The sequence below is a fragment of the Ambystoma mexicanum genome, chromosome 7p (assembly GCF_040938575.1).
Source record: "Ambystoma mexicanum isolate Mex_15411 chromosome 7p, UKY_AmexF1_1, whole genome shotgun sequence".
Taxonomy (NCBI): Eukaryota; Metazoa; Chordata; class Amphibia; order Caudata; family Ambystomatidae; genus Ambystoma; species Ambystoma mexicanum.
Window position 1 is genome coordinate 962,307,132 of NC_090939.1, and position 27,798 is coordinate 962,334,929.

Here is a 27,798-nt window from a genome sequence, read left to right on the forward strand (position 1 = left end):
AAGGATTTCAAAAAGGGCATTTTCGGGAGACCCCAAATGGAGACATTTTCATATTTCCACTTATAGATGTTTGAGGAGGCAGAGTTTCAGTATTGGCTCAGCTTGTTGTCTCCTTCTCCTCCCAAATTAATTTTGGATATGAGAGGGCAATATGAAGAATGGGCTGGGAACACCTGTGCCAGTGGGTGTTAGAACAGTCCCAGACTGCTAGGTCACCAACAAATACAATACATTTCAGGTGAATGGGCCCTTATCAGGCACATTTAAATCCAGTTGAGTGAAGTTGCAGGGAAATCCAATTGACTCCAAATTGTATGCCAGTAGAAGTTAGCAGAAGCTGTGGGTGAGAGCTCACTAGCATAGGTAAGTGTAGGATCAGACGACATTGGCAAGTTGTCCACCTCTCAAACACATGTGTCCCAAAGCTACTATGGACTCTGGGACACATCCTTCACAAACAATAGATGGACAAGAGATGGGGTTTGCTTGAAATGGCTCTTCCATCCAAGCATTGCAGAATCAAGGTTGGGGGAGTGATCCGAGGTCAGGGGTACGTTTACTGTTGTGAGGGTCCTCAGTCTCAGGTGGACATACTCTATCTCTCCTTTTTAGTTCTTTTTCCACCTATCTCGTTCCCTCTAGTTCTACACCTCCCTTTACATTCACATTCCGCACATCGATTCTTCTCATACAAAATCATACAGCTGTGCATTTTATTATGGCATTTCTGTCCATCTACAAGGACATCTAGTGTATTATCGATGACCTTCCACAATGGCAGTGTGATGTTATTTAGATAACTGTTATTCTCCAGCATTGGATCTTTCATAGATTCAGATGCTTGAATATTCCCCGTCGTTAGACTGGGAATCCTCAGTGATTTAAATAATATTAAACATTTTTAAATATATCCATTATTTCCATAGAAATATGAGTGTAAATAGCCCATTATGTTCTATGAGCCATCCACTTGTGTCGTCCCTCCGCCCCACTTTGGTCCTTTATGGCCCTAACCAATGAGGTGGCAGGGTTTAAGCTCTGCTCCTTTCAGCCATCTTCAGATTTGTCACTGCAGTCTAACAGACAGAGGGAATCCTCCAGCTCTCTGAGCTTTTCGTATATATTTTCCTGTTAGGTATATTTGTTTCACACAAATTATATCTTTTTGAAATCTCCTGTTCAAGAGCTTTCTGCTCTGTGTTTCTGGGCTCAGAAAACACTTTATTTCATAAAAAAAATCATCGAGTGAAATCCTCTTCAGAACATGGCTGAACTTCCAACTGCCAAGAAGCCTTCCCTATTCAGGGACTGCACGAGGTGCATGAAGAAACTTGTCTACATAAAGGATCCTCATGAACAATGCATCTACTGTTTGTATCCTCATGATATAAATAAATGTGACATTTTCAGGACTTTTTCCAACAAGACCCTGCAGGATAGACACAGAACATCGGTCAGTAGGAGATGCATTCTCAGTGGATTAGACAGGGAAATTCCTTTATGACTTTCCCCCCATCCCTCCCATCCCTCTCATATCTCCATCCGTGAGCCTAAACACAGTACTGACGGCTCTAATGGAACCACCTTACGAGCCTATTCATAGATGCGACATGAAATTCTTATCGTGGAAAACAGCTTTCTTTTTAGCCATCACATCTGCCAGGGAAATCAGCGAGTTACAAGCTTTGTCATCAGAACCTCCTTTCACTTTGTTCCACAAAGACTGAGTCATTCTGAGAACCCATCCAAAATTCCTTCCCAAAGTTTTGTCGGAGATGACTCTCACGGAGCGCATTGTCCTTCCTACTTTCTTCCAGAATCACACATCGGATGCAGAAAGATCTCTGCACTCTTTAGATGTGGCGAGAGTCCTAAAGTGTTATCTACAAAGAACTAAGGAGTTTTGCTCCTCCAACAGTTCCTTGCTTTCTCTGGATGCACTAAAGGTCAACATATTTCAAAACAAAGTTTGGCACGTTGGGTTTCTCAATGTATCACCCACTGTCATCAATCCAAAGGCGACCCCCTCATCAGACCTCCTTCAGCGCACTCACCAGAGGGAGGGCAGCTTCAGTGGCTTATCACGCAGGGGTAGCTTTGAAGAACATTTGCAGAGCCGCTACCTGGAGCACTCGGCACACGTTGGCCAAGAACTACTGCCTGACAGAAGATACCAACAAAGTATTTGCAGTTGGCCAGGCAGTGCTCCGCCATCTCTTTGCATAAGGTAGGATCAGCCTTCCTCCCCCTTTTCCCTGGATATGTAACCTTGGTGTTGCTGTATGGCAAAGGCTCGCAGATGTTTTCTGCATATCTATGTATATATGATGTGGGCAAGTTTTAACTGCTTAGTATTCTATTCAATCATCTGAATCTATGAAAGATCCAATGCTGGAGAAGTCTTAGTTACTTACCTGTAACTGTATTTCTCCAGCATTGGTATCTTTCATAGATTCACATGTGCCCACCCGCCTCCCTTAGAGGCTGCTCCTACGCTCAGCATACATCATACTGTAGTCTCTACGGTTCAAAATCTGAAGATGGCTGACTAGGGCGGAGCTTAAACCCTGACACCTCATTGTTTGGGGCCATAAAGGACCAAAGTGAGGTGGAGGGACTACACAAGTGGATGGCTCATAGACCATAATGGGCTATTTACACTCATATTTCTATGGAAATAATGGATATATTTAAAAAAAGTTAATATTATTTAAATCACAGAGGATTCCCAGTCTGACGACGGGGAATATTCAAGCATCTGTATCTATGAAAGATACCAATGCTGGAGAAATACAGTTACAGGTAAGTAACTAAGACTTACTGTACACACTTTAATTCAGTTATTCGTTTCCTTTATTGTATAAGTCATCATAAGAAGCATTGTTAATGTCTTCATAAATTGCAAATAATGTCATATTGTCCTTAACGTTTTCTTTTAGGAAAAACGTTGCAGGTTCACTAAGCATGTTCTGTCTGTTTGAAGTTTATAATGCTAACACTATAGCGCATAGCTTAATGCAAATGGTTGATGAGATTGACTTTGTTTGTACGCCTTGCTAAATGCAAAAACATAACCATGTTGTTAGTTTTGTTTTTCCTAATGTGTTTTATACCCTGTAGAAGAATCTGTCGTATTGTAAAAATAAAAGCTTGGCACTCGCCATACTCAGTTTAAGATGCTGACTGTATTATCCCAGTTGCTTCTTCTGTTAAAACACTAGGAATATATTCGGATTCTCAGCTCTCCATGAAAAGGCATATCTCGCATTTGTGTGCGGTCCTCTTTTGCATACACCATTAAACTTCTGAAACAGATTGGTCCTTATTTATCAGAGAAAAATACATCACTTATGGCCTGTGCGCTTACCAATTCTAAATTGGACTACTGTAACAGTCTGTTGGCAAGCACTACTCTAACTAATCTAAAAACACTTCAGATCACCCAAAATGGCGCAGCAAGGGCCATTGTGGTGCTGGGTATCTGTGGCGAGAATGGCTCTTCTTTGGCTGCTAGTGAAGCAGAGGATTATGCACAAAATGTGCACTCTGACCAACACATGTCAGACAGGTAACGTCTCGTGTAATGTATCGAGTAAAAGATGCCCCATGCAAAAGACTACTCCGCTAAAATGATGTCAACCAGCTTTTCCAGCCGCGCTTTAAATTGAACAGATTTGGAGGCACAAACTTTGATGCATGGGCACACAGTGTTTGGATAGCTTCCCATCCACTCTACGCGCAATCAATTATTATTATTTTTTTAAATGTGTTTATTTATAAATCAACACACAGGAGAAATTATACAGTCGCATTACATATAGCTTCTCAGATCGTGCAGGCACAGAGTCTCCTTCTCCCGCCCTTTGCGTTCCCGGCGGGCATAGTTCTCGGGCCTCAGTCGGACTGGTTTGGTGGTGGTAACGGATCCTCCATAGAGTGAAGGGCTCTTGCAATCAGGCGCGGTTTGTGTGTCAGGGCCGGGTAGTTCAGGTCATAGTCCAGTACTGGCGCCCAAATGTCTCGAAATTGATGAAGCAGTCCCGCTTTGGCTGCCGTGACCTTCTCGGCTATCAAAATATCCCAGAGTTTGACCCAACAGAGGCCCATCAGGGGCCCATCCGCAGACTTCCAGGTGCGGGCCACCGTGATTTTTGCCGCTAGCAAGAACTGGGACACCAAGGCAGCTCTTTTCCCGGACCTCGGGTATGAGCCTGGCAGTGGGATCCCTAGAAGGACCTGTTCGGGCGGGAGCGGAATGGTCACCTGGATGACATCCTTTATGGTAGCTAAGCAGAGAGTCCAGAACTACTTCACTCTGGGGCAGGTCCACCACATGTGGAAGTAGGATCCCGGGAGGCCGCAGAGTCGCCAGCAGTGAGGGTCTAGTGCCGGTTGGAAGTGGTGAAGGCGTAGAGGGGGGTAATACCAGCGCAGGGGTAGCTTATGGGCACACTCCCGGTTGGTAACACAGCGGGATGCCGTACGCGTTCTTGTCCAGATGTCCACCCACGTGTGATCCTCAATGGTGTGCCCGAGGTCCGTTTCCCATTGAGACATATAGGAAGGCCTGAACTGAAGGGGGTCTTCCAGCAGCAGTCTATATAGGGCAGAAATCTTTCTCCGGGCCGGTAGGTCGCTCACCATCAGCTCTAGTGAAGTAAGGGGTCTTGTGGCTGCCGCAGGGGTCTGCGGGTGGGAGCACCAGTGCCTAAGTTGGGTGTAGGAGTACCTATCCGTTTCCGCTAACTGGAAAGTGTTCAAAGGTTAGGGGGGAGTCCCCCTCGATGAGTTGCCCTAAAGTGGCCAGGCCTCCCGCGACCCAGTTTCTAAATTTCTTGGGATGGGTCCAGGGGGAGAAAGCTGGGTTGAGGAAGATTGGGAAGAGCGCACTCAGGTCTCCTGGAACGCCCCGGTATCTGCAAGCCCACTCCCAGGCCTTGATCGTTTGTTTTGTGGCTGTTAGTATTCCCGGCCAGCTTTGATGTAAGGCTGTGGGCAGGAACGGGAGGAAACGAAGGGGGAGAGAGAGGCAGGAATGTTCGATCTCCACTCATTTCGGCCGACCCGTAGCAAGCCCCCATGCTTGTAGGTGGGCCAGTTGCGCCGCCATTTGGTATTTACAGAGGTCGGGAACCCCCAGGCCTCCTAGTTTTGTGCTGGCCATCATTGATCTCCGCGGGATATGCGCTTTCTTTCCCCTCCAGATGAAGTCCACCATCTTCCTTTGGAGCCGCTGTAGGGGGGGGAAGCGGAATGGTGATCGGGAGGGCGGCACAAGCATATGGGAAGCGAGGAAGTAAGTTCATTTTGCATGTCGTGATACGGCCTAGGAGGGAAATCTCTTGCGATTGCCAGCGGGTCAGATCCTTTTCTAGTTCCTCGAAGAGTGACGGAAAGTTAGCCCGATAAACCTTCGTTGGATGTGCGGGGATCTGGACCCCCAGATAGGGGATCGATTTGATGCTTCACTGAAAGGGACCTCTCTCCTCTAAGGACTCTCATTCAGCCGGGGTCAAGCCCACTCCCAGCGCCGCTGACTTTTGGAAGTTAATCACGAATCCCGAGACCACCCCAAAACTGTGGATTTCAGTTAAGGACTCCCTCATGGATCCCTCAATGTTTGTAATGGTGAGCAGAACGTCATCCGCATAGAGGGCCATTTTATGTTGCGTGGAGCCGGTCCTCAGGCCACTGATTCTGGGTTTTTGCCGAACTCGTTGAGCCAACGGCTCCATAGCCAAGGCAAAGAGCAAAAGGGACAAAGGACATCCCTGTCTCGTTCCACATGTGAGGGAGATAGAGTCCGATAAGCAGCCGTTAATTCTCAGCCTAGTCCTAGGGGCCTGGTAGTTCGCAAGGATCATTTTCCGGAAAGTCGAGCCAAAACTAAAGGCCTCCAGAGTGAGGCGCAGATAAGACCAATCCACCTTGTTGAACGCTTTAGTTGCGTCCAGCGCCAGTTAGGCCAGTTGTTGGGAATCCCGAGTGGCGATCTCTATTAGTTCCAGGGCCATACAGATGTTGTCTTTTGTCGACCTGTGGTTTATAAACCCCGGGTCTATGATGTTTGGAAGGATAGGTGATAGGCGATTGGCCAGGATCTTGGAATATATATTGGCATCCAGATTCAGCAGGGCGATGGGTCTATACGAGCTGATGTCATGGGGGTCCTTCCCAAGCTTGGGGATAAGGACCGTGATAGATTCTTGCATTGTTGGAGTGACCGTTCCAGTGGCCACGAAAGAATTGAAGAGGCGGGCCAGAGGGGCCACTAATTGGGGCCGGAAGATTTTGTAAAAGCGGGTGGAGAATCCATCCGGGCCTGGGGCTCTAGGTTTTAAGCTCTTAATGGCTGCCTCCACCTCCTCGGTCGTAATCGGCGCTTCAAGGTCTTCCCTGGCCTCCGGGGTCAGATGCGGGAGGGCCGCCTCTCGAATGTATGAACGCTGCTTGATCGGGTCTTTCGGGGCCGCCGTCATTATTTCTAGGTGGTGGGCGGTTGCCAGGCCTATTTTCTCATGGTCTGCGTAGTGGGTCACCCCCTGCGGATCGCGGAGGCCCAGGATAGAATTCCTACTCTTCACCTTTGCCAGCTTGTTAACCAGGAGTTTATTGGCCTTGTTGTTATGAGTGTAGTACCATTGCTTGGTTCTGGTAAGCAAATTCGCTGTAGCCCCAGCGTAGTGAGCTTCAAGCTTCTTCCTGGCCATTTGTAGGATCCTGTAAGATTTGGGGGCCCAGCCCTTCCTTTTGTGAGTAGCTTCAGCTTCACGGACTTCGGCTTCCAGGATGGCACGAGTCGCCTGCTTTCTTTTGTGAAATGTGGCACCTTGGGCAATCAGCTCCCCTCTGAGGACCACCTTCATGGCATCCCAGGTGTTGGCCGGGGAAGTGTCCTCATCCCGATTTTCAGTTAAGAAGTGCTTTATGGAGCTGGCGATTGAGTCTCTCACTGCCATATCTCCCAGGATGGGGTCGTATAGGCACCACCGTCGCGTGGAGGGGGTTCCGGGTCATGGGACTGCAAGGTCAAAGTGACTGTGGCGTGATCCGAGCAGATCCGGGGGCCGATTACCACATCATCAGTGAAGGTCAGGATCTGCGGGGAGGCCAAAATCAGGTCGATCCTGGAGAATGTACGATGCACATATGAGTAGAAGATGAAGTCTCTTTCATCCGGGGACAGCACCCTCCAGGAGTCTACAATGTTCAGTGTGCGGAACAGGTGGAGCAGGCCTGTGGCCAACTTCAGGTGTTTGGGTGTCGGGGGTGGGATTTGTCCCTGAGGGAATCTGGGGCCCCGTTAAAGTCTCCTCCCATGACGACATGCCCCTCAATGAATGGGAGGAGGGAGTCCTCCTGGTCCTGGTAGAAGCCCTCCTGATATTCGTTTGGAGCGTACACCGAGTGTCATGATCTCTGCTTCCAAAAGGTCAGGGTTTTCCCAACTCCCTTGGAAGCAGATCCATAACCCAGGTTCTGAGTGCCAACCAGTCCCAATTGGGACCTTTTGGACCCAGTCCTGGCGCCAGTGGCGCCAGGCTCATAAATATGCACAGTCCCAGCGCTGGAAGCGCCGGGCTCATAATGCTTGGGTGGACTTACCTGCAGCAGACCATGCTGCTTACTTGCCTGCCAGTTGAGCCTCTGATCCTCTTCTGTTTGGAACTACTTTTCCTGTTGGGTGGGGCTGGAGCCACTCCCTAGATTCAGAACACTGGAACTCTTCTGGAAGGCAGGAACTCTTTTCTTACCAGGAACTCTTTTCTTACTTAGGTGTGGCTGTGGAAGGAGACACCTAAGCACTACAGGAGGCTATTTAAACCACACCCGGTGGATGAATCTTGCTTTGCGTTATTCTGCACCCTCTGCAGCAGAACGCTCATCGTGTCTTCTGCATCCGGTCCTGGGCCTAAGGAAAAAGGCTTACCATCCTGAATCCAGTCTTCAGCAACACCTATAAAGACAAGAAAGAACAGGTTAGCATTCCGGCATCTGAAAGGCAAAGGCTTACCTACTCTTCGTGCGCTCCGGAGGTCTTCATACTGCATTCTGGGATCTGAAAGACAAAAGCTTACCAACTCTTCGCACACTCCGGAGGCCTTCGGCGCTGCATCCTGCATCTGAAAGGCAAAACAAGGTGCGTTTAAAGACATTGGGGAACTTTAATACTCACGTGCCATTACTCCTTTCCACATCTAATCCAGTGGGTATTCCGGCACCCTGCAGCCGCTCCGAACTCGTACCTGCAAAATAAAAAGACAGTTAGAGCGCATCGTGAAGCAGGCAACAAGCGCTTACTTACGTGCTTCCAGGCGCTTCTATTCATCACACGGGCTCCATCTTCAACTCACTTCAGCCCGTCATCCCCCATCGCCGGAACCCTGCAAAACAAGAGACATCATTACTAAAGACTTTAAAGACATTTGAATGACTCGAAACTTACCGTTCGTGCAGTAAACGACGGACAGCAGTTCTCTAAAGTCAAGAGGCCTGCGCTACCTACCCAGTGAAGAAACTGGTTACAGCACCCTGCCCCGAGGCAGATGGAGAGCTCGGCATTCACTTACCTAAGGTGAGAGCGTTAACCTTTGGGGGTCTACAGGAGAGGAGAAGAGGAAAGAGATAGGGACACCCCAATAACCCCAGTTCATTAACCCCATATTTTCTATCTGCAGACATCTTACTCTACACGTCAGGCATACAGTGCACAGAGGTCCAGCCCAAAGAGCCAACCGGGTGCTACACATCACCTTTGAAGATACGGTAGTCGCCCAGTCAAGACCGGCGCCTCTGCGAGAATCAGGTGAGCGTTACACCGAGATGAGGGTGTAGAGCTGGCCATGAATGGTGCATTTGATTGCAATGAAGCGACCCTCCTGGCATCGCGGCGAGTCAAGGATCTGGGGCTTCAGGTCTTTTGCGAATAAGATAGCGGTGCCACCCTTCTTAGTTCTGTTAGAGGCGAGGAATTGTAGTGGAAAAAGTCTGCTTCGCAAGCGAGGAAAGTCCACTGAGATTAAATGTGTCTCTTGCAAGAAGGCGATCGAGGTCCCGTCGTTTTGTAGCCTTTGTAGAATTGATTTCCTCTTCGGGCGGGAGTTCAGGCCCCTAACATTCAGGGTAGTGAACTTGAGTTTCAGGTGCGAGGGTTGGTACGGAAGATTCACTTGCTGGGGGTGGGGGGTTGTTGAGGAGGCGTCAAATGAGCCATGGACGTGAGAGCATGTTATTTCCGGGTTCTCCTGTGGTTGAGGGTTTTTGAACTGGTCTCCAACGGGAGATATTCGCATTCAAGAATGACCTCCAAAGGGAGGTCCCAAATGCGGCCAGGGGGGTCGATTTAAAACTATCGGTGTGGCCCCTGGGCGCCAAGGCTGTCATCCGACAGAGCCAACATGGTTGAGGGTTTCTCCAAGGGTATAGTGATGGCATCTGCCTTGGAGGGGGTTATGGGCCGCAAGGGGTCAGCGGCGAGATGTAAAAGCTTTAAGCGATTCCAGTGCCGAGTGTCTTGTGCAGGCATTACTGTGCTTTATTTCGGTTTGCGGTTCCTCTGCGTTCTTGACCATGGGATCTGTTTCGACTTTGGGGAGGTTGTGTCTGAGGCCGGACTGGCTCGGCCCGGAACGGAAGGGTCTGAGGCCCCGGGGGAGTCCGGACGAAGTATTGACGCTGCATCGTCAAGGTGGCTGATGGTGCGTGGGGTGCCCTTGTACGAGAACTGCAGAGCCGTAGGAAAGAGCCATCGATAACGGATCTGCTGATCCCGGAGGAAGAGCGATAGAGGCCGGAGCATCCGACGCTTCTGAAGAGTCAGCGGGGAGAGGTCCTGGAAGATCTGTATCGGGATTCCCTGGAATACAAGCTTGTCCCTTGAGCGGCCAATTGCTGCTATGGCCTCCTTGGTGGTGTAGAAGTGGACCATAGTGATCACATCTGGGGGGGTCTGTGTCGACACCCCGGCGAGGACGCAGCCTGTGGGTCCGATCCAGCAGGAGTTGAGTCTCATCCAAGTCTGGCAGGAGAGACTGAAAGAAGGTGCTGACGTATTCAGGGAGCTTCTGATCGGAGATTGAAGAGGGCACCCCACGGAGGCGCAAGTTGTTGGGGCGAGAGCGGTTTTCCATGTCCTTCTGCTTATGTTCAAGGATTTCGGTTCTCTCCACTAGCGACTGGGCGGCGCGTTGAATTTCCGTTAGCGAGGTGGAATGATCCGTGGTTAGGTCCTCGACCTCCCCAACCCTCTGCTCGTGGCCGGCGACTCTTTGTTCTGTCTGGTCCAATTTGGCGGTGAGCTCCGTCATGCAGGCTCTAAATTCCGATTTAATATCGAGATTGGGGGGGTCTGTTTTCTTACCCCTCTCCGAGGCTTGCAGCATGGTGGAGATGTCGGCCGATTTAGGGGGCTTCAGTGTTTTGGACATGGCTCTGAGGCAAGGGACGTAGCTGAAGGGTGAGCCTCGTGTCCACGTTCTACAGAGGGCAGAAGGAGGCGGCCAAACAGATGAGTAGGATGGATAGGGGCAGAGCGTCCCAGGCGGTGAGGCAGGCAGATTAAGCTTCCAGATCCTCAAGGAGGTGCAGTCAACCGTGGTTGAGCAGACCAGCAAGATGGGTGGCCGCCTAAAAGGATGGCGGCGGAGACCGGCACCTCCAGCCGGTAGCAAGGAGACAAGGGCAGGGGCGCCCCAGGAAGTCGGGGGAGGTGACACACTCCATGCGGGGTCAGGACTTGTGGGGCTCGAGGGACCTCTGAACAAGTGGGGTCAGAAAGGATCAGTAGGCACCCGGGGGGGTGTTGCGATGGGCCCCAGAGTGACCCGGGGAGAAGCTGGAAGCAAGTAGCGGGGTGTACCCCTAATGGTGAGGGGCTGCAAGTCTCACCTGGGCAATGTACGTGGCCCCCTCACGAGCCGGGGCCATGCTGTAGCTGTAGCTGGAGGGTCTCCGGTGGTAGCCGGGGGAGGTAGGGCCCCCCCCGGAACAGCAGGCAGGAGATGGGCAGGGGCGCCCCAGGAATCAGAGAAGGTGCTGGTGTAGGCAGGGGGAATGTGCCCACAAGGGGACTGTGAGGATCGCTGGGACACCAGCAGGGCCGCCGCTGTGAGAGGGCAGCGAACGGGCCTCCGCCTCCAAGTTCAGTTCAGGACCCACAGGGCCACAGCCACGGGTGGTCCAGTAGCCGGCAAAAAGCCGGGTCGCCGCGGCGGGGCGATGGTGTGCAGGCCTCCGCTTCCGAGGCAGGGCCAAGCCCCCAGTGCAGCCCCCTGGGGGGACAAGACGTCGATGCGATGCCCGTCAGGATGGTGCAGTGACCCGGGATCAGCAGGTGTCAGCGGAGTGACGCGCTCCCAGAAGGCGGCGTCGGGGGTGCCTGCCCACCCCACGGCAAGGGATGGTGTTGTGCCGCCGGTCCCGCTCCCAGCGGGCTGCCCCAAGAGCACGCCTATCCGGGCAAGCACGGCGGGCTCCAGCAGCGGGTCCTGCAGCGTCGAAGTTCAAGCCCGGGGTGGGGTGTCCTGCTGCAAAGTGTCGGGTGATGCAGGCCTCATACGCGGGCCTCCTGCTATCAGATGCGGCTCAGGGGCTGATCAGAGTTCTCTGTTGCGTTTTTGCCGTTGGCGGAAGCGTTATGTGCTCAAAACGCTACCGACTGCAGCCCGGGACCTCAGCAGCTGAGGGCTCGCCATCTCGTGCCTCGAACCCGGCTGGAAAAGAGTAAATTAGGGCTTAGCCGCGGTCCCATGCGGAGGCCATCAAAGGAGCTGCCTCATCGCTGGCGCTCCAGGCCACGCCCCCCATGCGCAATCAATTTAAGAAAGCGGTTAAAACATTATTTTTTAACTCTGAAGACTGAGAGGCGCTTTGTTTCACAAACTCTCCTTTCTTCCTTGAACAAACTAGGATTCTGGCTTATCGAATGTTAACTTGCCTCTGTGTCATATTTTTATGCGCACACTGAGGCATTTGAGCATGTGGCGCAAAATTAGTACTAAATAATAATCATAATAATATGAACAATTGCTGTCATACTCATAATGTATCAGATTTATAGAGGGAGTACAGAGTAAACATTGATCTAAGCTACCAAAATAAATGACAAAGGAAATATGGGATGGTGGCGATACAGTTTTATTTTACCATTTTTATAATAAATCCAAAGCAACCCCTTTTGTCAACTCGGGAGAGGCTCTATGGGGCAGGATGATGTTAGGAGATAACGTCTCTGTGATTCAATCACAGTCTATCTCCCGAAAGCGCCCTTTTAATTCCAATCTCAATCTTTCGGCCGTGGGAAACTCGACTCATAATTTCATGGTATTCCCAACCACTGATAATTCTGAAAATCTGATTCTTACATTTAATATTGCTAACCTTGCACAAACTGTGAAGATATAAAACCCACATAAAATATTAATGGGCGGAAATGCTAACGATCCACATAAGGGATAGCTTAGATGTGATGAATTTACATTTTATATATACTGCTTTTATGTATTTGGATATTAATGAGTACGATTTTACAGTTGTATATTGTGATATGATTGTAATCTTTTTTTCTTCTGTTTTCTATGATAATTTCATTGCATGAATTGTCAAAGGTTTAATTCCACATACCACACCACAAATAGCTAAAAAAATAAAAAATAAACAATGTATAGTAGTTATCCAACTACTAGCTAAAACATTCTTTTAATATTTTTTACTTTATTAACAGAAAACAAAGATTATGATGCCTATTTATCATACACCAAAGTTGATCCGGACCAATGGAGTCATGAAACCGGAGAGGAAGAGCGTTTCGCTCTGGAAATCTTGCCGGATGTGCTTGAAAAACATTACGGCTACAAGCTCTTTATACCAGACAGAGATTTGATTCCAACTGGAAGTGAGTACATTTTTGGCATTTTTGGGCGTGCGCGCGCGACACACACACACACACACTCTCCACATTACTACCTGTTTTTAGACAGTTCAATTTGCTCTGTTATCGTCCTGCCTTGCTCTTTCTCTTATCTGCGGATTCAGTATATGTTGCTAGTTCCTTGTTATGTTTTTTTAAAAAGAGCTAGGTGTAAAATAAAGGGTGTTTTGGCAATGTTATGAAGGTCTATATTTTATTCTTGTTGACTATATAATGTATTGTTTTTATTATATATTGTTCTGTTTTTGTCCTTTTGATGGATGTTCACATTCGAATACACATATTGACTGGCAGATCCTTCTTGCCATCTAATGGCTACAGAGACAGAAGCTTTTCATGCCCCATGCAGGACAGGGTGAGTCGCACGTATCTCCTCCTTAGAGGAATGTTCCCCTTTTGGAGCCTAACTGGGTAGCATGAAGTCAGTCGCCTGCTAGTGTAACCCAGTTTAAACGGCAAAGACAACTTTCACATTTCAGCTCTTGCTCAGCTCCTCACCATTAGTGTATCCACTATCACTGCATAGTGTAGTGCCTGTGGGGGTTCCCAAGGGCACAGGTACCACTATGATGCTTTCAGAGATCTGCAGCATGGTAAACCGCTGATTCTTTCAGTGCTCCACTATCGGTGATGTCACTGATCTGCAAACTTAAGCACAGCAGGGGCTCAATTGCTTTAACAGTTATTAAATGAAAGTGCACAAGGAAAGGTTCAATGGTGTGCTAGATGGAAACACACCAAAGCCAGGGGCTGGGAAATGCACAATAGGAAAAGAGGGAGAAAGGATCACTGCACCTAAGAACCACATCCTACCACGATCCCAAAAGTGACTAGTAAAGCACAAGCAGCACACTACAGGATCTTGCTTAGCAGCTAACTACAACTTTGTGTACCTTTCTTCTGGTTTGCTCATCCAAAATATGCATGGCTTCCACAGGAGTGAATGCTGTCTGTGTCCCTCACTCTGTTGGACTCTTAGTGCAGCCTATAGAGGATAGTCTACATCCCTTTCTTCATAGCCAAAATTATTGGCTGGGAAATTGATTTTATTTTTTCTTCCACCTGCTTACTGTAGTATGGTGGAGGAGGATGGTATTTAATTTATATTAAAAAGAGCACAACGCGACAACCTCTTTAAACGTGCCCTTTACAGAGAGTCCCAGGGAAGATTTGAAGTTATATCAGGGTGAGAGGCTATGTTCAACCCTCTGTTTACACCTCATCATATTTGGGCATACCTCTCAATTTTGTACAATGTTGTCTTACTTTTGAATCCATTACTTGGGTAACCTATCTGAGCTTCTGATTGTCTAAACGGCTGTGCCGTAAGTCACTTTCCCACCTGCTAACTCTTCCCCTTTCCGCCCAATTGTGCTGTTAAATGTTTTCATCTCCACACTTAGGTTACACATGGAGGTGCAGCGCTTCCACATTTCAAGGAGAATCCTCTTCTAAAGGTTGAGAAGCTTACAATGTAATGAGGTATCTGTACAATCCTCGCCAAGGCAGTCAGGAAAGAGCTTTGTGCCATATGGGGCTTCCCCTCACAGACGCTCCTGTTGTAGCTTTTGACTGCTGACATGCTCTGCATGGATCACATTTACAAAATCAAAAATAGTCAATCTCAGTTGACCGGAGGGTCAAGCTTAAGCAGCTATCTCCATCAACTGACTGTTCCAGCCAACCTAATCAAACCCTAGACATTCACTTTCCAAATGCAATCACATAACTCCTAACTGCTCCTTAAACATAATTCTGGTAATAGAGGAAAAACAAACTCATCACAAACTCCTTCAAAAACGTAAGTTTGGGTCACTGATTAAAACCTACTGTTTAGGCACAACAAAAACAGAGAGTATCTGCTTTGGCCTGCCAACAGCTAAATTCCTTCATTAAATGGTCTCTTGTGGGTCTATCCAGTCTGAACGCGAATAGGAGAAGTAAAGAATCTAGGAGTTGTGTTTGACGAGCAATATGCTTTTCTACCCCAAGTTAACAGATTGTCTCAGAACTGCAAGCCATGAGGAAAACTGTACACTATCAAGAAATGCCCTTAACATAGAGGTGACCAGAGCCTACATTCTATCAAGGCTGGATTACTTTAACAGTCTGTACATGGGCCGTAACAAATATCAAGGACTCCAATTGATCCAAAACAAAGCAGCGAGACTCATTTTCGGCACTACTCTGTGTGATTCCATAACCTCTGCTTTGAAAGCCTGCACATGTTACCAACAGAACTAAGAACTCTTTTGGGACACTGTGAATCATCCTACAAAACCTGGTACATTGCTTTTTTACCTTGTAGTCTTGAAGTTGCTTTCAGTTAAGATTTTATATGTATTTAGAAACTACAGCTTCCAGCAGTTTTGCAGTCCTTAGGGACTACTTTTTTGCTTGAGCAAACCAGACAGTAGGTGCCGATTTAAAAGGAACTGTTTGCTTGTTACTTCATCTTTGACACTTTAAATTAATCTACTGCTAAAATGTGCATATTTGGACATTGTAGGAACTGCTTTTGAAAATGAGTTCTGGGTGACATTTAGTTGAATGTTTTATTGACCTCTTGGGCCTTACAACATATTTAAACTGAAGCTCTGTCTTGCTTTTTTACCTTGTAGGCTTGAAGTTGCTTTCAGTTAAGATTTTATCTCAACTGCAGCCTCTATCCTAGAAACTACAACTCCCAGCAGTTTTGTAGTCCTTAGGGACTACTTATTTGCTTACCAGCCGGCACGTGATCAACCAGCCGGTCTGTGCCAGTCCGTGCCGTCTGTGCTGAAATGCGGCCTCCCCTGAAGGTACGAGATAGCCCTACTGTAGGCTACTATTAACACTCTTGACCACAGTTATTTTTTTATTTCCATGCATCCCTTAGAAGGCATTAAAATGGCTAGGAGCAACATAGGACCCGTCTATAGTGATGCAAAAATGCTCTATAAAAATACTTGTCACAACGGCATAGTGAATCGTTATATGGCGCAGTATATATCATAATCATCACCTAACATGCAATACTATTTTGAACACCCATAACGCCTCTATCACTAATACAGATAACTCCATACTCAGAAACAGACCTACAGGGGCGAAGTACGCCTGAATTAGGTAAATCCTATGGTGAACAGACCGTAGGTACTTCTTCAGTCATGCAGGATGGTCACCGAGCCTAAGAGAACACCATTTTGAGCACTATAACTCCTTTAGAAGAACATGCCTATAATATTAATAAAAGGGCTCCTACTCCACATTCATGTAACACAGGTGTTATAGAAATGGCATTATTAATATGTGTTCTATTGTTAAACACACCACAGAAGTGAGCAAAGACCTTGACATTTTATGTCTAACTGAAACTTGGCTCAACTATTCCACTAACATGCCACCCTACTTGCCATAGTCTCAGGATATAAAATCTTTAGAACAGACCGCTTGCAAGGCAAAGGCAGGGGTACCGCTATTATCCTGAGAGATTTGTTTAATGTGCATACATGCACTCTATCTATTTTAGACAATAGTGAATATACTCTAATTAAACTTAGCATTGACCACAACTATTAGCATTCTTGGTCTCTACCAACCACAGATGAACACACCATTATTTGAAGAACAACTCCTTACTTTATTGGGAGACTTTATTAAGATGTTGTCACATGCATTAATGATAGGTTGATTTCAACCTTTGGGCTTATCCTAAGGATGATCCAGAAGCAGATTGCCTTCTTACTGCTTTCCAGGCACTCGGGCTATCCCAGTTGGTTAAGAACCCTACACCTAAAGAGGGACATATTCTAGAGTGGGTACTAACCTATAATCTTTTTACTCCTCCCCTGGTTATCTCCACTTGTCCTTGGATAGATCACTTCCTGATAACTTTTTCACTTTTACTTCTGACAAAATTGAAAAAAACAATAGCCAGCCAAGGACAGCATCTAAAGTATGATCCCCTGAAGCCTTTGCGGACCTGGCCTGTCCGTTGATAAAAAAATCTTGTCCAATGACGTGTATCCTCGTAGATCAATTTCTCAAAATAACTTCCTCAGTTATAGATACTCTGGCCCCTAACACTTCAAAAAAGATAAAAACAGAGACCTTTGCTAAAACCTGGTTCTCTGAGCACATAACGGAATGTAGAAGGAAAAAAAGAAATTGCGAGAGGACATGGCGCAAATTACCTTGTCAGGAGAATCTTACTTTATATTGTGTATAAAAACTCAATTGTTACAGCAAAAAGAAATAATTTTGAAAATAGGTTCCTTGCCGCGAAAACAAGCCAAAGAGAACTGTTCTGTTTTCTCAAGGAGACTGAGGGGGAAATTTGCACCCACCTTTCCATAGAAAAAGGTGACATATGGTGTACTGAAATTCAGCTTGGCTTCATGACTAAAATTAACTCATCAAGTTACCATTGAAGCACACTGCATGAATTCATCTCATACGGTCATCAATGTGTTCAATAATTTAAAGTGTCCTATTACACATCCTAATTTATCTCCTGGATTCTGCTTCAAACAAATATCTGAGGACAACCTGACAAATATCGTCAAAGGTTTGAAGCCTTCTGTTTGTATTGGTAATGTATGCCCAGCCAGCATCATTCAGGATGCCATTGGCTGTCTGGTCCCTCATATTACTAAGATTATACATTCCTCATTTGCCTCATCAGTGGTGCCCCCCGTTCTTAAAGATGTATGGATTACACCTATCCTGAAAAAAGAAACACTGTACCCGGAGGTAGTGGGTAACTACGGTCCCATTGCCAACGTCCCGTTTGTATAAAGAATTCTGGACAGGGCAGCATACCTGCAGCTTCAGAGCCATATGGACAAATATGGCCTGTTAGATAAGCTGCAATCCGGTTTCCGTGCTATGCATGGCACGGAAACCGCTATGCTTGACTTAAGAACAAACCTGGATAACATTGTGGACTCTGGTAAGGTGGCCTTATTAATGCTTCTCGACCTCTCAGCAGCATTTGATCTTGTTGATCATACCTTGCTGCTCGAGAGGTTGGAAAAAATTGCAAATTGTTCCAATCCTGCTCTATTCTGGATGATATCTTTCTTGGGGCCAAGGATGGTTAGAGTGGTCTCCGAGGGCTTTCAGGCACCTCCAGAATTGTTAACTTGTGGAGTTCCACAAGTGGCACCTCTCTCTACGACTTTTTTCAATCTGTACACCCGCCTGCTCTTTCACGTCCTGGACAGCGTTGGCATTAAATATACCAACTATGCTGACGACACCCAGGTGGTCTTTGAGCTGAAGGGTAACTATGAGAGGGACACATAGTTAATTAATCAAATATACAACGTGATTCAGGGATGTATGAACACCATCTCCCTGGCATTAAATAGCAGCAAGACCGAATTCATGTTGGTAGGCTCCAATCAACGTTTGAGAAAGTTAGAGGCCTGGCACTGCCAATTCTTAATAGCTAATTGTGTCATTCAAGTGAGCCCTTGGATGAAAACACTTGGAATTGATTTGGACTCAAACCTAAACAAGAAAAAACATGTTATGCAAATCAAAGCCTCTTGTGCCTACATGATAAAATGTATTTGGCAGACCAAACCTTACCTATTACCTGTGTAAGGAGGGCATGGTATCAAACAGTAAGACAGACACAACTCGCCACAGTTGCAGGGCATTTATTGAACTTCAATTGAGTTTCAAAATGCCTATCTAATCCTTAGTCTAAAAATTGGAGCAAGCTACGCCCATCCAATAATAATAACGCAGTCCAAGTGGTGTCTTGTCAAAATAAAAGGGCCTATGTTAATAAACCAATTGCCAATCCTTACTTCTAAATACAAATGGTGTGTACAAATGGTGTGTGAAACAATGTTATACAAAAGAAAAGTGTTCAGGAAATGATAGGATAGTTAAGCCGTTCACTTCCCTTTCCCACATTTTCAACACGGGACAAGGTGGCACACTCAAGCTTAGCACATACTCTGGCTTTTCTAGCACGAGGATGCAGTTCAAAATCTCAGTATCAGGGCCTTGTGTGCCAAAGTCTTTTTGCCATTCAAAGTCTCTTACTTCAGAGGGCCTGATGCAACAAACAAACATTTAAAGTTCTTTTCTCCTCTGGATTCTCCTATGCACAACTTCTCTGGTGATTCACTTTTCACCCTGGGTCACCTTGTGCCGGGCTCAGACCCACTTTAACACAGAACTTTCAATTAGTCTCCCTCCACCGGGCTTGGACCAATTTATCTTGTTTTTCCAAACTTGATTTACTGTACCAAAATCGAAGACTTGAGGCTGTGCACAGGATTTTGCTTGACCCGTCGCAGGACTACTTCGATTTACAATTCTTTGCAACTCTTTACATTTCACTTTCCCGTTCTCTAGGAGTTAAACGTCTTGGCTATATACATCAAACAGAGACCTTTGATTGAGCATGCACTCAGTGCCGGACCACTCTATCAAAAGTATTGTATCTTTTCCTTAAAAAGTTAAATCACTCATTAGCAGTTCAACTTTACTTGCGTCTTTTATCTCATGTGTTTTAACAATGTTTGTTGCAGCGTTTGCCATACAATGTTGCTGCTTGCAAGCTTGTCAGGTTGAGTGCCGTGAATGGCTAACCTGAATTATACCCTTTTGCCACTTTTCCCACTTTCCCCATCATGATGTGGTAAGTTTACCGGGGAGGGGAAATGGAATTGTACCCTTTTCACGTTTCCCCTTCATCTATACTGACCTATTCACACCATCACTTTTGAGCTTCAAAACAGTTTTTTTGTGGGTTGGCCCATTACAAAACCACTAAATAAATAAATAAATAGAAAATAGTCTAGGCTCCTTCAAAGATTGGGACTGGTGGCATCATTTGTGTCGCTTTTATTCATGTTTTTTTCCTATGAGCTGCAGTTTCTGGCCTCCAGATGGTTACATTCTTCCTTTGTCCTGACATCAAACTGAAAGGTCAGATGTATCAGTTTTTCTTGTGGTCTGCGTTGTAGCATTCTTCCCTCACACTGAGCTGCTTACAGGATGGTTTTATCAAGCCCTCTTTGTTAATGCAGACTATCATTGGAGTTGTTAGGACTGAGTGTCTAAGTAAATTGTGCATTGCTTGTTTGTCTATGTATGACATTTGAAAGGCCTGATTAGCTATTTGCTCCACTGACATCGTAGACTGAATCCCTCATGGCAATTCACCCTGTCTAGCCCAAAGGAGTACCTCACAGGTACTCAATTATGGGGATGTGACAGATTTTCTTTTACAGTGTGCAGTTTAGCTCTGCTAGGAGTGCCCAATTTGTGTTGCACAGTTTTATGAAAGTGTTGTGAGTTAAAGTAATGAAAGGAGAAAGAAACCTATTCCCTCTTACCCCTCTGCGATGCTTTGATGGATTTGGCACAACTCGTAGGTGGCCAAATCATCGCAGCATTTTAGCTGCATTTGTATGGGGATGCCCCATGCCCCTCTTGCACACACTCCATCCCTTCTCCAACCTTCAACTACCATTACAAATAAAAAAGTATACCCTAATCCTATACCACCCATAAAAAATAGCACAAAATAATGTTACGAAGCAGCCAAAATGAGTTAGTCCCTTCAGGTTGGGCCAGAAACCCTTTGATGTCAATGAGAACTGTGTCTCACAAAAGGTTCGCTTTTCCTCAATGTTCCCTGTGCATCCAGTTGAAGGGTCATAACTACAGCCTTGCTCGGTGGGAGTGATCGAACACCAGTCATTGCACCTAGGAAGTATTACCCCAGTGGTAATTTATTGTGAGTGCAGTACAAAGGTAGCTCTAGACCCATGCATGTTAGAGTGCATTGTATAATTAGTTTCCCAGGTTTTTGTACCACCGTTCAATAAAGTTCTAAATGTATCTAGTTTGTATGTATTGTTACATGATACCTTAACATAATTTGTCAGTGATGACAGAGAAACAAAGATCACACATCAATTTCGTAAGATGACAAACAGAGGCAGCTGTACTCGTTATCTTGCAAGCCAAGAAAGATCAGCATCCTACATCTAACAAAAACAGATCGCTCTAACCTGACCCGTAGTCCAGACCTCTCAACTTTATAGGTCACTGGTCACCTCAGAGAACCGAAACTTAAGAACATTCCCAAACCATCACTAGGCCTTCCGGCACACAAATCCTACATTGTGCGGAATAGAACAGGCACTTTAATTTGATCATGGTCCCTTCATGTGTCTATTTCCAGTTACTGTGCCAAATAATGACTTCCAGTCTGGCGATTCCCACCAAGGGCCGTAGGCGCTGTACTCCCATAACAACTTCTGCGTGTTCATGGGCAGTCTCATGGTCAATAATAGTTTCAGCTAATCCAGGTAATCAAGCGGGTGCCATTTCTTCCTGGACAGTACTTTTCAATCCATCACAGAGCTCATGCTCAAAGGTCCATGGGGGAACACAATCAATGACAAAGGCAATGTGATATATGAGGATAGCTAGAGAGTCTGCTAGAAGAAATTAAAACTAAGACTCTTGTGGAAAGTAACCTAATGGGAGAGTGGCCAACTTTATTCATGATTACTGTACATTATGGCTCATTTCTTTCTTTATTTTCATTTCTTTCTTGCAATTCCCACAAAGCCCCCATTTGCACTTTAGTGCGGCACAAGATAACCAAATCGCTCTTTATTATTTGTTTCTAATCCCTTGCCCTTTTAACCAATGCAGAATGGCCTTTAATTCTCGCTTACATTAGAATCTAAATGTCAATACTCATCAGGGTATTCACCTCTTCGTCTTGCTTATTTGGTTCACAGTTGATATCATTGAGCATCACAGTTGAATAACGCAGTCCATCATTTGACATCCCTGGGGTTCTGGAGGCATTAATAGTGATATTATACCCTCTACTTTGGTAGATACAGCATCACATGATAAGTCCTGCTAAAAGAACTGAAACAAGTAACAGACACAAGGCAGCGATAATTAAAGTATTTTCTTAGCATTCGCAGTAACATAGCACATGGGGTGCAGATTTGGTGTGTTACCTTGAATGCCTGCTTCTCCATGTCAAATATTATTACACGGCCACGGTAGTGGCCGTGTAGTTATGGTTAAGTTGCTGTTTCCATAGGAAGAGCACTTTTTGGGCAGTTTATAACTCTGCTCCCCCTGGATGAATCATCACCAAACTTTGCAGAAAAAGTATATGGGCCACTCTGAATTGTTTGGGGATGTTTGGTCCAGGAGGTAAAAGTTATAGGGGGGGTCCCAAAACGTCTTTTTTTCCCATAGACTGAATGGGGGAAAAACTTTGCGCACGTCTACAGCCTAAACCTCCGGACAGATTTTCACCAAATTTGCGGTAGGAGCAGAAGCTTGTTCCCGAAAGCGTGCTTTTGTACATTTGGTGACAATCTGTCCACTACTTTTCTTTAAAACGACCAAAAAATGTGTGATATCTATGTCTGCTCCGCGGTCACACTTCCCTGTTCGCTCCGCGGACAAGATACCGATCAGCTAAGGGGCTGGCGTCATGACCACGGACACGCAACGTCTCTGCCGATTGGCTGCAGTGAGACGTGTTGTGCGTCAGATTGTTTGGATTGCCCAACATCTTGGATACGCCGACAGCGCAGCAGCGACCAGTGGCAACATGCTATACCAAAACCTATTTTGCTGGCTGTGTCCTAGTGCTTGGGGAGGTTCACACAGTAAGAGATGTGTTAAAAACTGTATTTGTTCAGGCGGTAGGTGTTAATGATGTATTCTCTATGCACGCCGAGTTCGGAATGTTTGTGCATACATAAAATGAGGGTTTTAATAGGGGTACTATTTCAGTCCGTGCTGCGCACAGGCACCTTGAAACTCTTCTAAGGACACGCGTGGTGTTAGCGAATATTGAATTTGAGTACATGTCGTTATTACATCATTTTTTCCTATGGGTGTGCTATTGATTAGTATACTATGGCCTTACACCCAAGTCAGTAGCCTGTGGCCACAACTACTGCAGCATATAACAGGCATAGGTACACTCGTACTATGAAACATCATTCAGGTGGTTGTGGGGAGGGCGTAGCATTTTGGGAGCATGGCCGAAGGCCATGCTCCCAAAACCAACTTTATAAGTAGTGAAATTAGAAGCCACAATGGTTGTGATATGCTTTGCTGTTTCTGGCCAGGACCCAGACTGAAGTGATAAGCAGTGAGGTTATAAGTGAACATGGGCGTGGTGTAGTGCTGTGGTTGTGTGCATGTCCTAGTGTCTTGCTTGCATGGCTGCAGACCATGCACCCAAAACTAAACTTAGAAGTAGTGAAATTAGAAGCACCATGGTTTTGATATGTAGCAATGGTTTTGGGTAGGACCTATAGTGTGGGTTGGTTGGCCGTAGGGCATAGGTGGTAGGTTATACATCAAAGATGCTAGGCCCAGCGTACAGCCACTGCACCATATTACTGCTATAGATCAGCCGTGTTGATTTGCATATGTATGAAATGACTGTAATTATACTTACTGTTTAATTTGTGCAGAATCCATATATGTTTTACCTGACTGCAGTATTTGGCGGATTTAGCCTTTTTTAATTTCTTTGATAAAAGAAAAAAGCATGTTAGTGTTTGCATTTTCTGAAAACTTATTACATTGCATAATAGACAGTTTAGCTTTTTTTTTACCCTCATATTTAGTTTACAAACCAGTGTACTGTGCATTTTGCTCAGTTTCTGTGTTTGTTTTTGAAATCCGTGGGACTGGGGGAAGAAAATCCTTGTCGGATTAAAAAAACACTTTAATTGCTATGCTACAAACTATTTCATTGCTTTCTTTGAGTGTTTCCTTGTTCTTTCTGATTCATGTTATGTTTGTTGCCTTGTTTCTATTTTTAACAGCAGTTAGATAACAGTTTGCGTATTCTAACTGTGCATTTGTTGTTATGCTTCTGTGGTATTCATTTATCTGTGTTGTTGTAAAACACTCTTGGCCAGTTAGATACCTGTTGGCGTATTCTAACTGTATGTAGGCTTTCACTTCATTTTTTGGTAATGTTGAAGTACACATTAGTCACTACATTTTGGCTTTAAGAAGATTAAATACGCATTTGTAAGATTAGCTGGCAATCTCTGCTTTAGAATAATGGTACTATCATTACATTCCACCCATCCACATTTCTTTTTAATGTATGCAGTGTAGTGACCTGCATTGGTTGTAGCTCCTGCATAGTAGATTATACCTACTGTTGTAAAGGTTTTCTTTCCAAGTGACACTTGACCGTGTGTGAATCCAGTCAGTTTGCAGTTGTTTTTCGTAACATATGCATTATAACGTAGCAGCATAAGTATTATGTACTTACTATGCGTTTGTATCAGTAAGGCGGAGCGATTGTCTGAATTGCACATAGTACATAATCTGGCATTGTTTGCATTATGTACCAGTTGCTGAAATGGAATGGATTCACAATTAGGTATGGATACATACACAAATCGCTCATTTGGGATTTGTTCCTGTATGACATTGCTACAGAGATTGCATGTATGTTTCCACATGTATGAAATCTGGAAGATTTCATTTATAGGTATGCTTTTGTTTTCCAGTATTTATAGTAAGTACATTAGAAATTCTTGTGAATCTTCTTGTGTATTTATAGTGAATCTCACCATTCCAGCACAGTAGTCCAATTCTTGTCTTATTCCGTAAACACTGTGCGTGTTGTCAGGATTGTTTGTTGCGTTTCTATGAAGGACTAACATTTGCAAACACAATTGGTCTGTACTGTGTAAGTACATATTGTTAACAATTGGTGGCAATTGAAATATTCATTGCTACACTTGCATAGCAACTTACACCAGTTTCATTTGAAAATTTGAATGGACCAGCTAGTTCCGTATCAGAGGGCTTTTTTCGGAGTTTCTCTTCCTTCTTTGAAGAAGTACCTGGTTTACTTTCCCTAATAGGTTCTTCTTTGCTTGTGGTAATTGATGAACCTTTTCCTTCTTTTGTTTTCTTTGAAGGATTGGCTGTCAGATTCTGTTGCTTTTCTGATTGAATTAGTTTTCTTTTACCACGTTTTAATTTTTCTGGAACAGGATATTGTTTCAGATGGGGGGTGTACAGTGAACGCAGTCTATTGTATTCTAAAATGCAAGGAATATCAGCGGTCACTTTACTTGCATCAAAGTTGATTAGAAATAGACTGTAAAGTGTACGTAAGAGTGATAGTGCTATGTAGCTCATGCCTTCTTTAAAGACTGTGTTTCCTATATCTATCAATGCTTTGTCTAGGGTAAGACCTTGGGATTTGTTAATGGTGACTGCATATGCAAGAGTTAAAGAAAATTGTTCTCTACATACATACATGTCTTTGAACAGAAGGAATCGAGCAGTTGAGCGCCCTATCCTTTTCACTTCTGAAAGTTTATCAAAGCGAATATTGACAAACTGAATGTTGTTGTCACGTGGGTATGATTGAAAACCAACAACTGTACCCAGTGCCCCATTGACTAGCCCTTGCTCCACGTCAAGGTTACGTTTACGCATTACTCTACAATTTAAGGATAATTTTAATACTTTTTCCAACCCAGCTGTGTTGGATATTGAATTTTTTAAACCACTTAGTCTTGTTGTGGCTTGCTCACACATGGGTAGTATCATGCCATGTAAGTCTAGTTTGTCTGTGGCACAAATTTCAATTATTGGTTGCATTTTTTATTTAACATTGTTTCATTGAATTTGACACAGCTTGCAAGAGTTGGCATTAAGGCTATACAATTGACATTTTTGTGCGCTAATTGTTCCATAACATCAGTAGCACATGCATTATTGCCATAAAGTGCATGAATGTGCCGGTTTTTCAATATTGCTTGTGCTTCCTGGGATAGTACACCAACTCTAATACTTTTTAGGATGTTGGCATAAGTGAGATCTGCAAATTGCTGCATGTTTTCTGTTAATTCTCTGTATTGGAAATGTTGCCAAGGGTTGACATTTCCTATGCTGCCAACAGTTTTAAAAATAGGTTCACCTTTCACTTGTGTCAATTGTAGAAGATCTACAAAAACGATAATGTGTTTCCCTGCAAAGAGTTTTTCGTAGTTTGTTTTAAGTACTTCTTGCAATCTGAGGTGAATCAAAGCCAACATTAGGTTGGAGACCATGCTCACTTCATCTATTAGTAGCATTTTCATTTGCTTTAATACTCTGCGTAGTTCCATTGCAGCTTCTGCAGAAAGTTTGTAGTAGTCTAATTTGTTTTGGTGTTCTACTGGAAGAAGTAGTAGTCGGTGTAAAGTGACACCACCTATGTTGTAGGCAGCTAAACCTGTGGGGGCAGTTACAACAGCTGACAGTTTGTTGTTTGTCAATTGCTGAAGGAACTTGCTGATGATTTTGATTAAGAATGTTTTTCCTGACCCAACTTCACCACTGACGTACAGCAGTATTGGTTTGTAATTTTGGCAGGTACATTCTTTATTTTCGTGTTGTACACCATGTGCAATTTGTGTTGTTACGTCTTCAAAAATGGTGCGCTGATCTTTGTTAAGTTTTGCTTGTTGTACAGTTAAGTCTTCTATATTTTCTTGATAGTGACACCTTGTGTTTTCCACTTCTGTCATTGCTAATTCTGCCTCATTTGCTATTAGTGGCTGTCCTAGTGGTTCTTGACTTCCTGTTACAGAAGGTTGACTACTGTCGGAAGAGTCCTTATCTAGTTGGGCCTGAAGTTCTTCTTCGTGTTGCTGTTCATTGTGCAACATTGCTTTGTACTGCATGAAGTTCACATCAGTGATAGTGCTTTCATTTGCTTTGAAAGCATCTTCATAGCAGTCATAGTTATCTAGTATCTATTCCTCTTTTCTCCATGGTTTAAAAAGTTGTAGCAGAGACATGTAATATAGTTCTTTCTGTTGAGGAGTTTTTAATGACAATTTAACACGATTAATTCAGCTTCGTTTTGCAAGCTTCACTAAGCTGCCTTCACAATCTGTGACTCTATATCTGCCTTTGCTTTCATCAGGTTTTATATTGTTTTTGTATGCAACGTTTTGAGCTATGTGGTATAGACACATGCTTTCCAAAGTGCTACTCCTGTTCGGATAGTATGTGTCCAGTAAATTGTTTTTTTAAAATGTCTTGGCTGTTGGGATCATTTCTGGCAATTGTTTCAGAACTCTTTTTCAAGATTTAGCAGGACCAGACTTAGCCATACTATGTTGTCTGATTTTCCGTACAAAGCAGTACCAGTTAAACGATCTGCCACTTCATAGGCGCCACATTCTCTATGAGAGAGCATTTTTATGCCTAGGCTGTAGAATTTCTGAGATAATGTTTTGTCTGATAAGTCATTCCAGAGGTCTTGGAGCTCTGTGTTTTCTGCTTTTGTTAAGTAGGCTGTAACATATCGTGCAACAGCAGTGGAATTGTCTGCAATGTACTGCACATCGATGTTTGCATTCCATAAGAGGGCAATGATTGCATTGTAATCATTGATATATTTACAATTGTCGGTTCTTTTTATGTAGTACGTGTTCTTAGGTGATTTACCTTTCACACTATGTCGAACTGAAGACATGAAGTTGTTCACTTCACCTGTTTCTGTAACTGGTCTAGGGAAACCAAACCGGCATTTGGTGTAGTATTTCCCTTAGTTTTTGTATTTGCGCAGGCAATGTCTGCTACATTTGTGTCTTTGAAATTGTAAAATCTGCCCGTGCAGGTCACTATGTGTCCGTTGTGAAGGGATTTCACAAGTGACATATTTTTGGATGAACTGCAAAACAGTGGCATCAGTGTCGTGACCAAATTTAGTTGCACCTTTGATCCATAAAAGCATGTGAATATGTGGTGCTCCTCTTGCTTGGTATTCTTTTCTCCAAAAGAAATGCTGCACTTCTCAGAGGGGAGGAACAGTTTTATTGCAAATAAAG

General features: G+C 44.8%; 1 protein-coding gene across 3 annotated transcripts in view; it reads left to right on the forward strand.

The window, feature by feature from the left end:
* Positions 1–27,798, forward strand: part of IL1RAPL1 (interleukin 1 receptor accessory protein like 1) — a 2,334,001-nt gene that overhangs the window by 2,236,852 nt on the left and 69,351 nt on the right. For all 3 annotated transcript variants that reach the window (XM_069637303.1, XM_069637304.1, XM_069637302.1), the window contains one exon: positions 12,722–12,892. In XM_069637303.1, the coding sequence (XP_069493404.1) occupies positions 12,722–12,892 (171 nt within the window). The remainder of the gene's footprint in view (positions 1–12,721; positions 12,893–27,798) is intronic.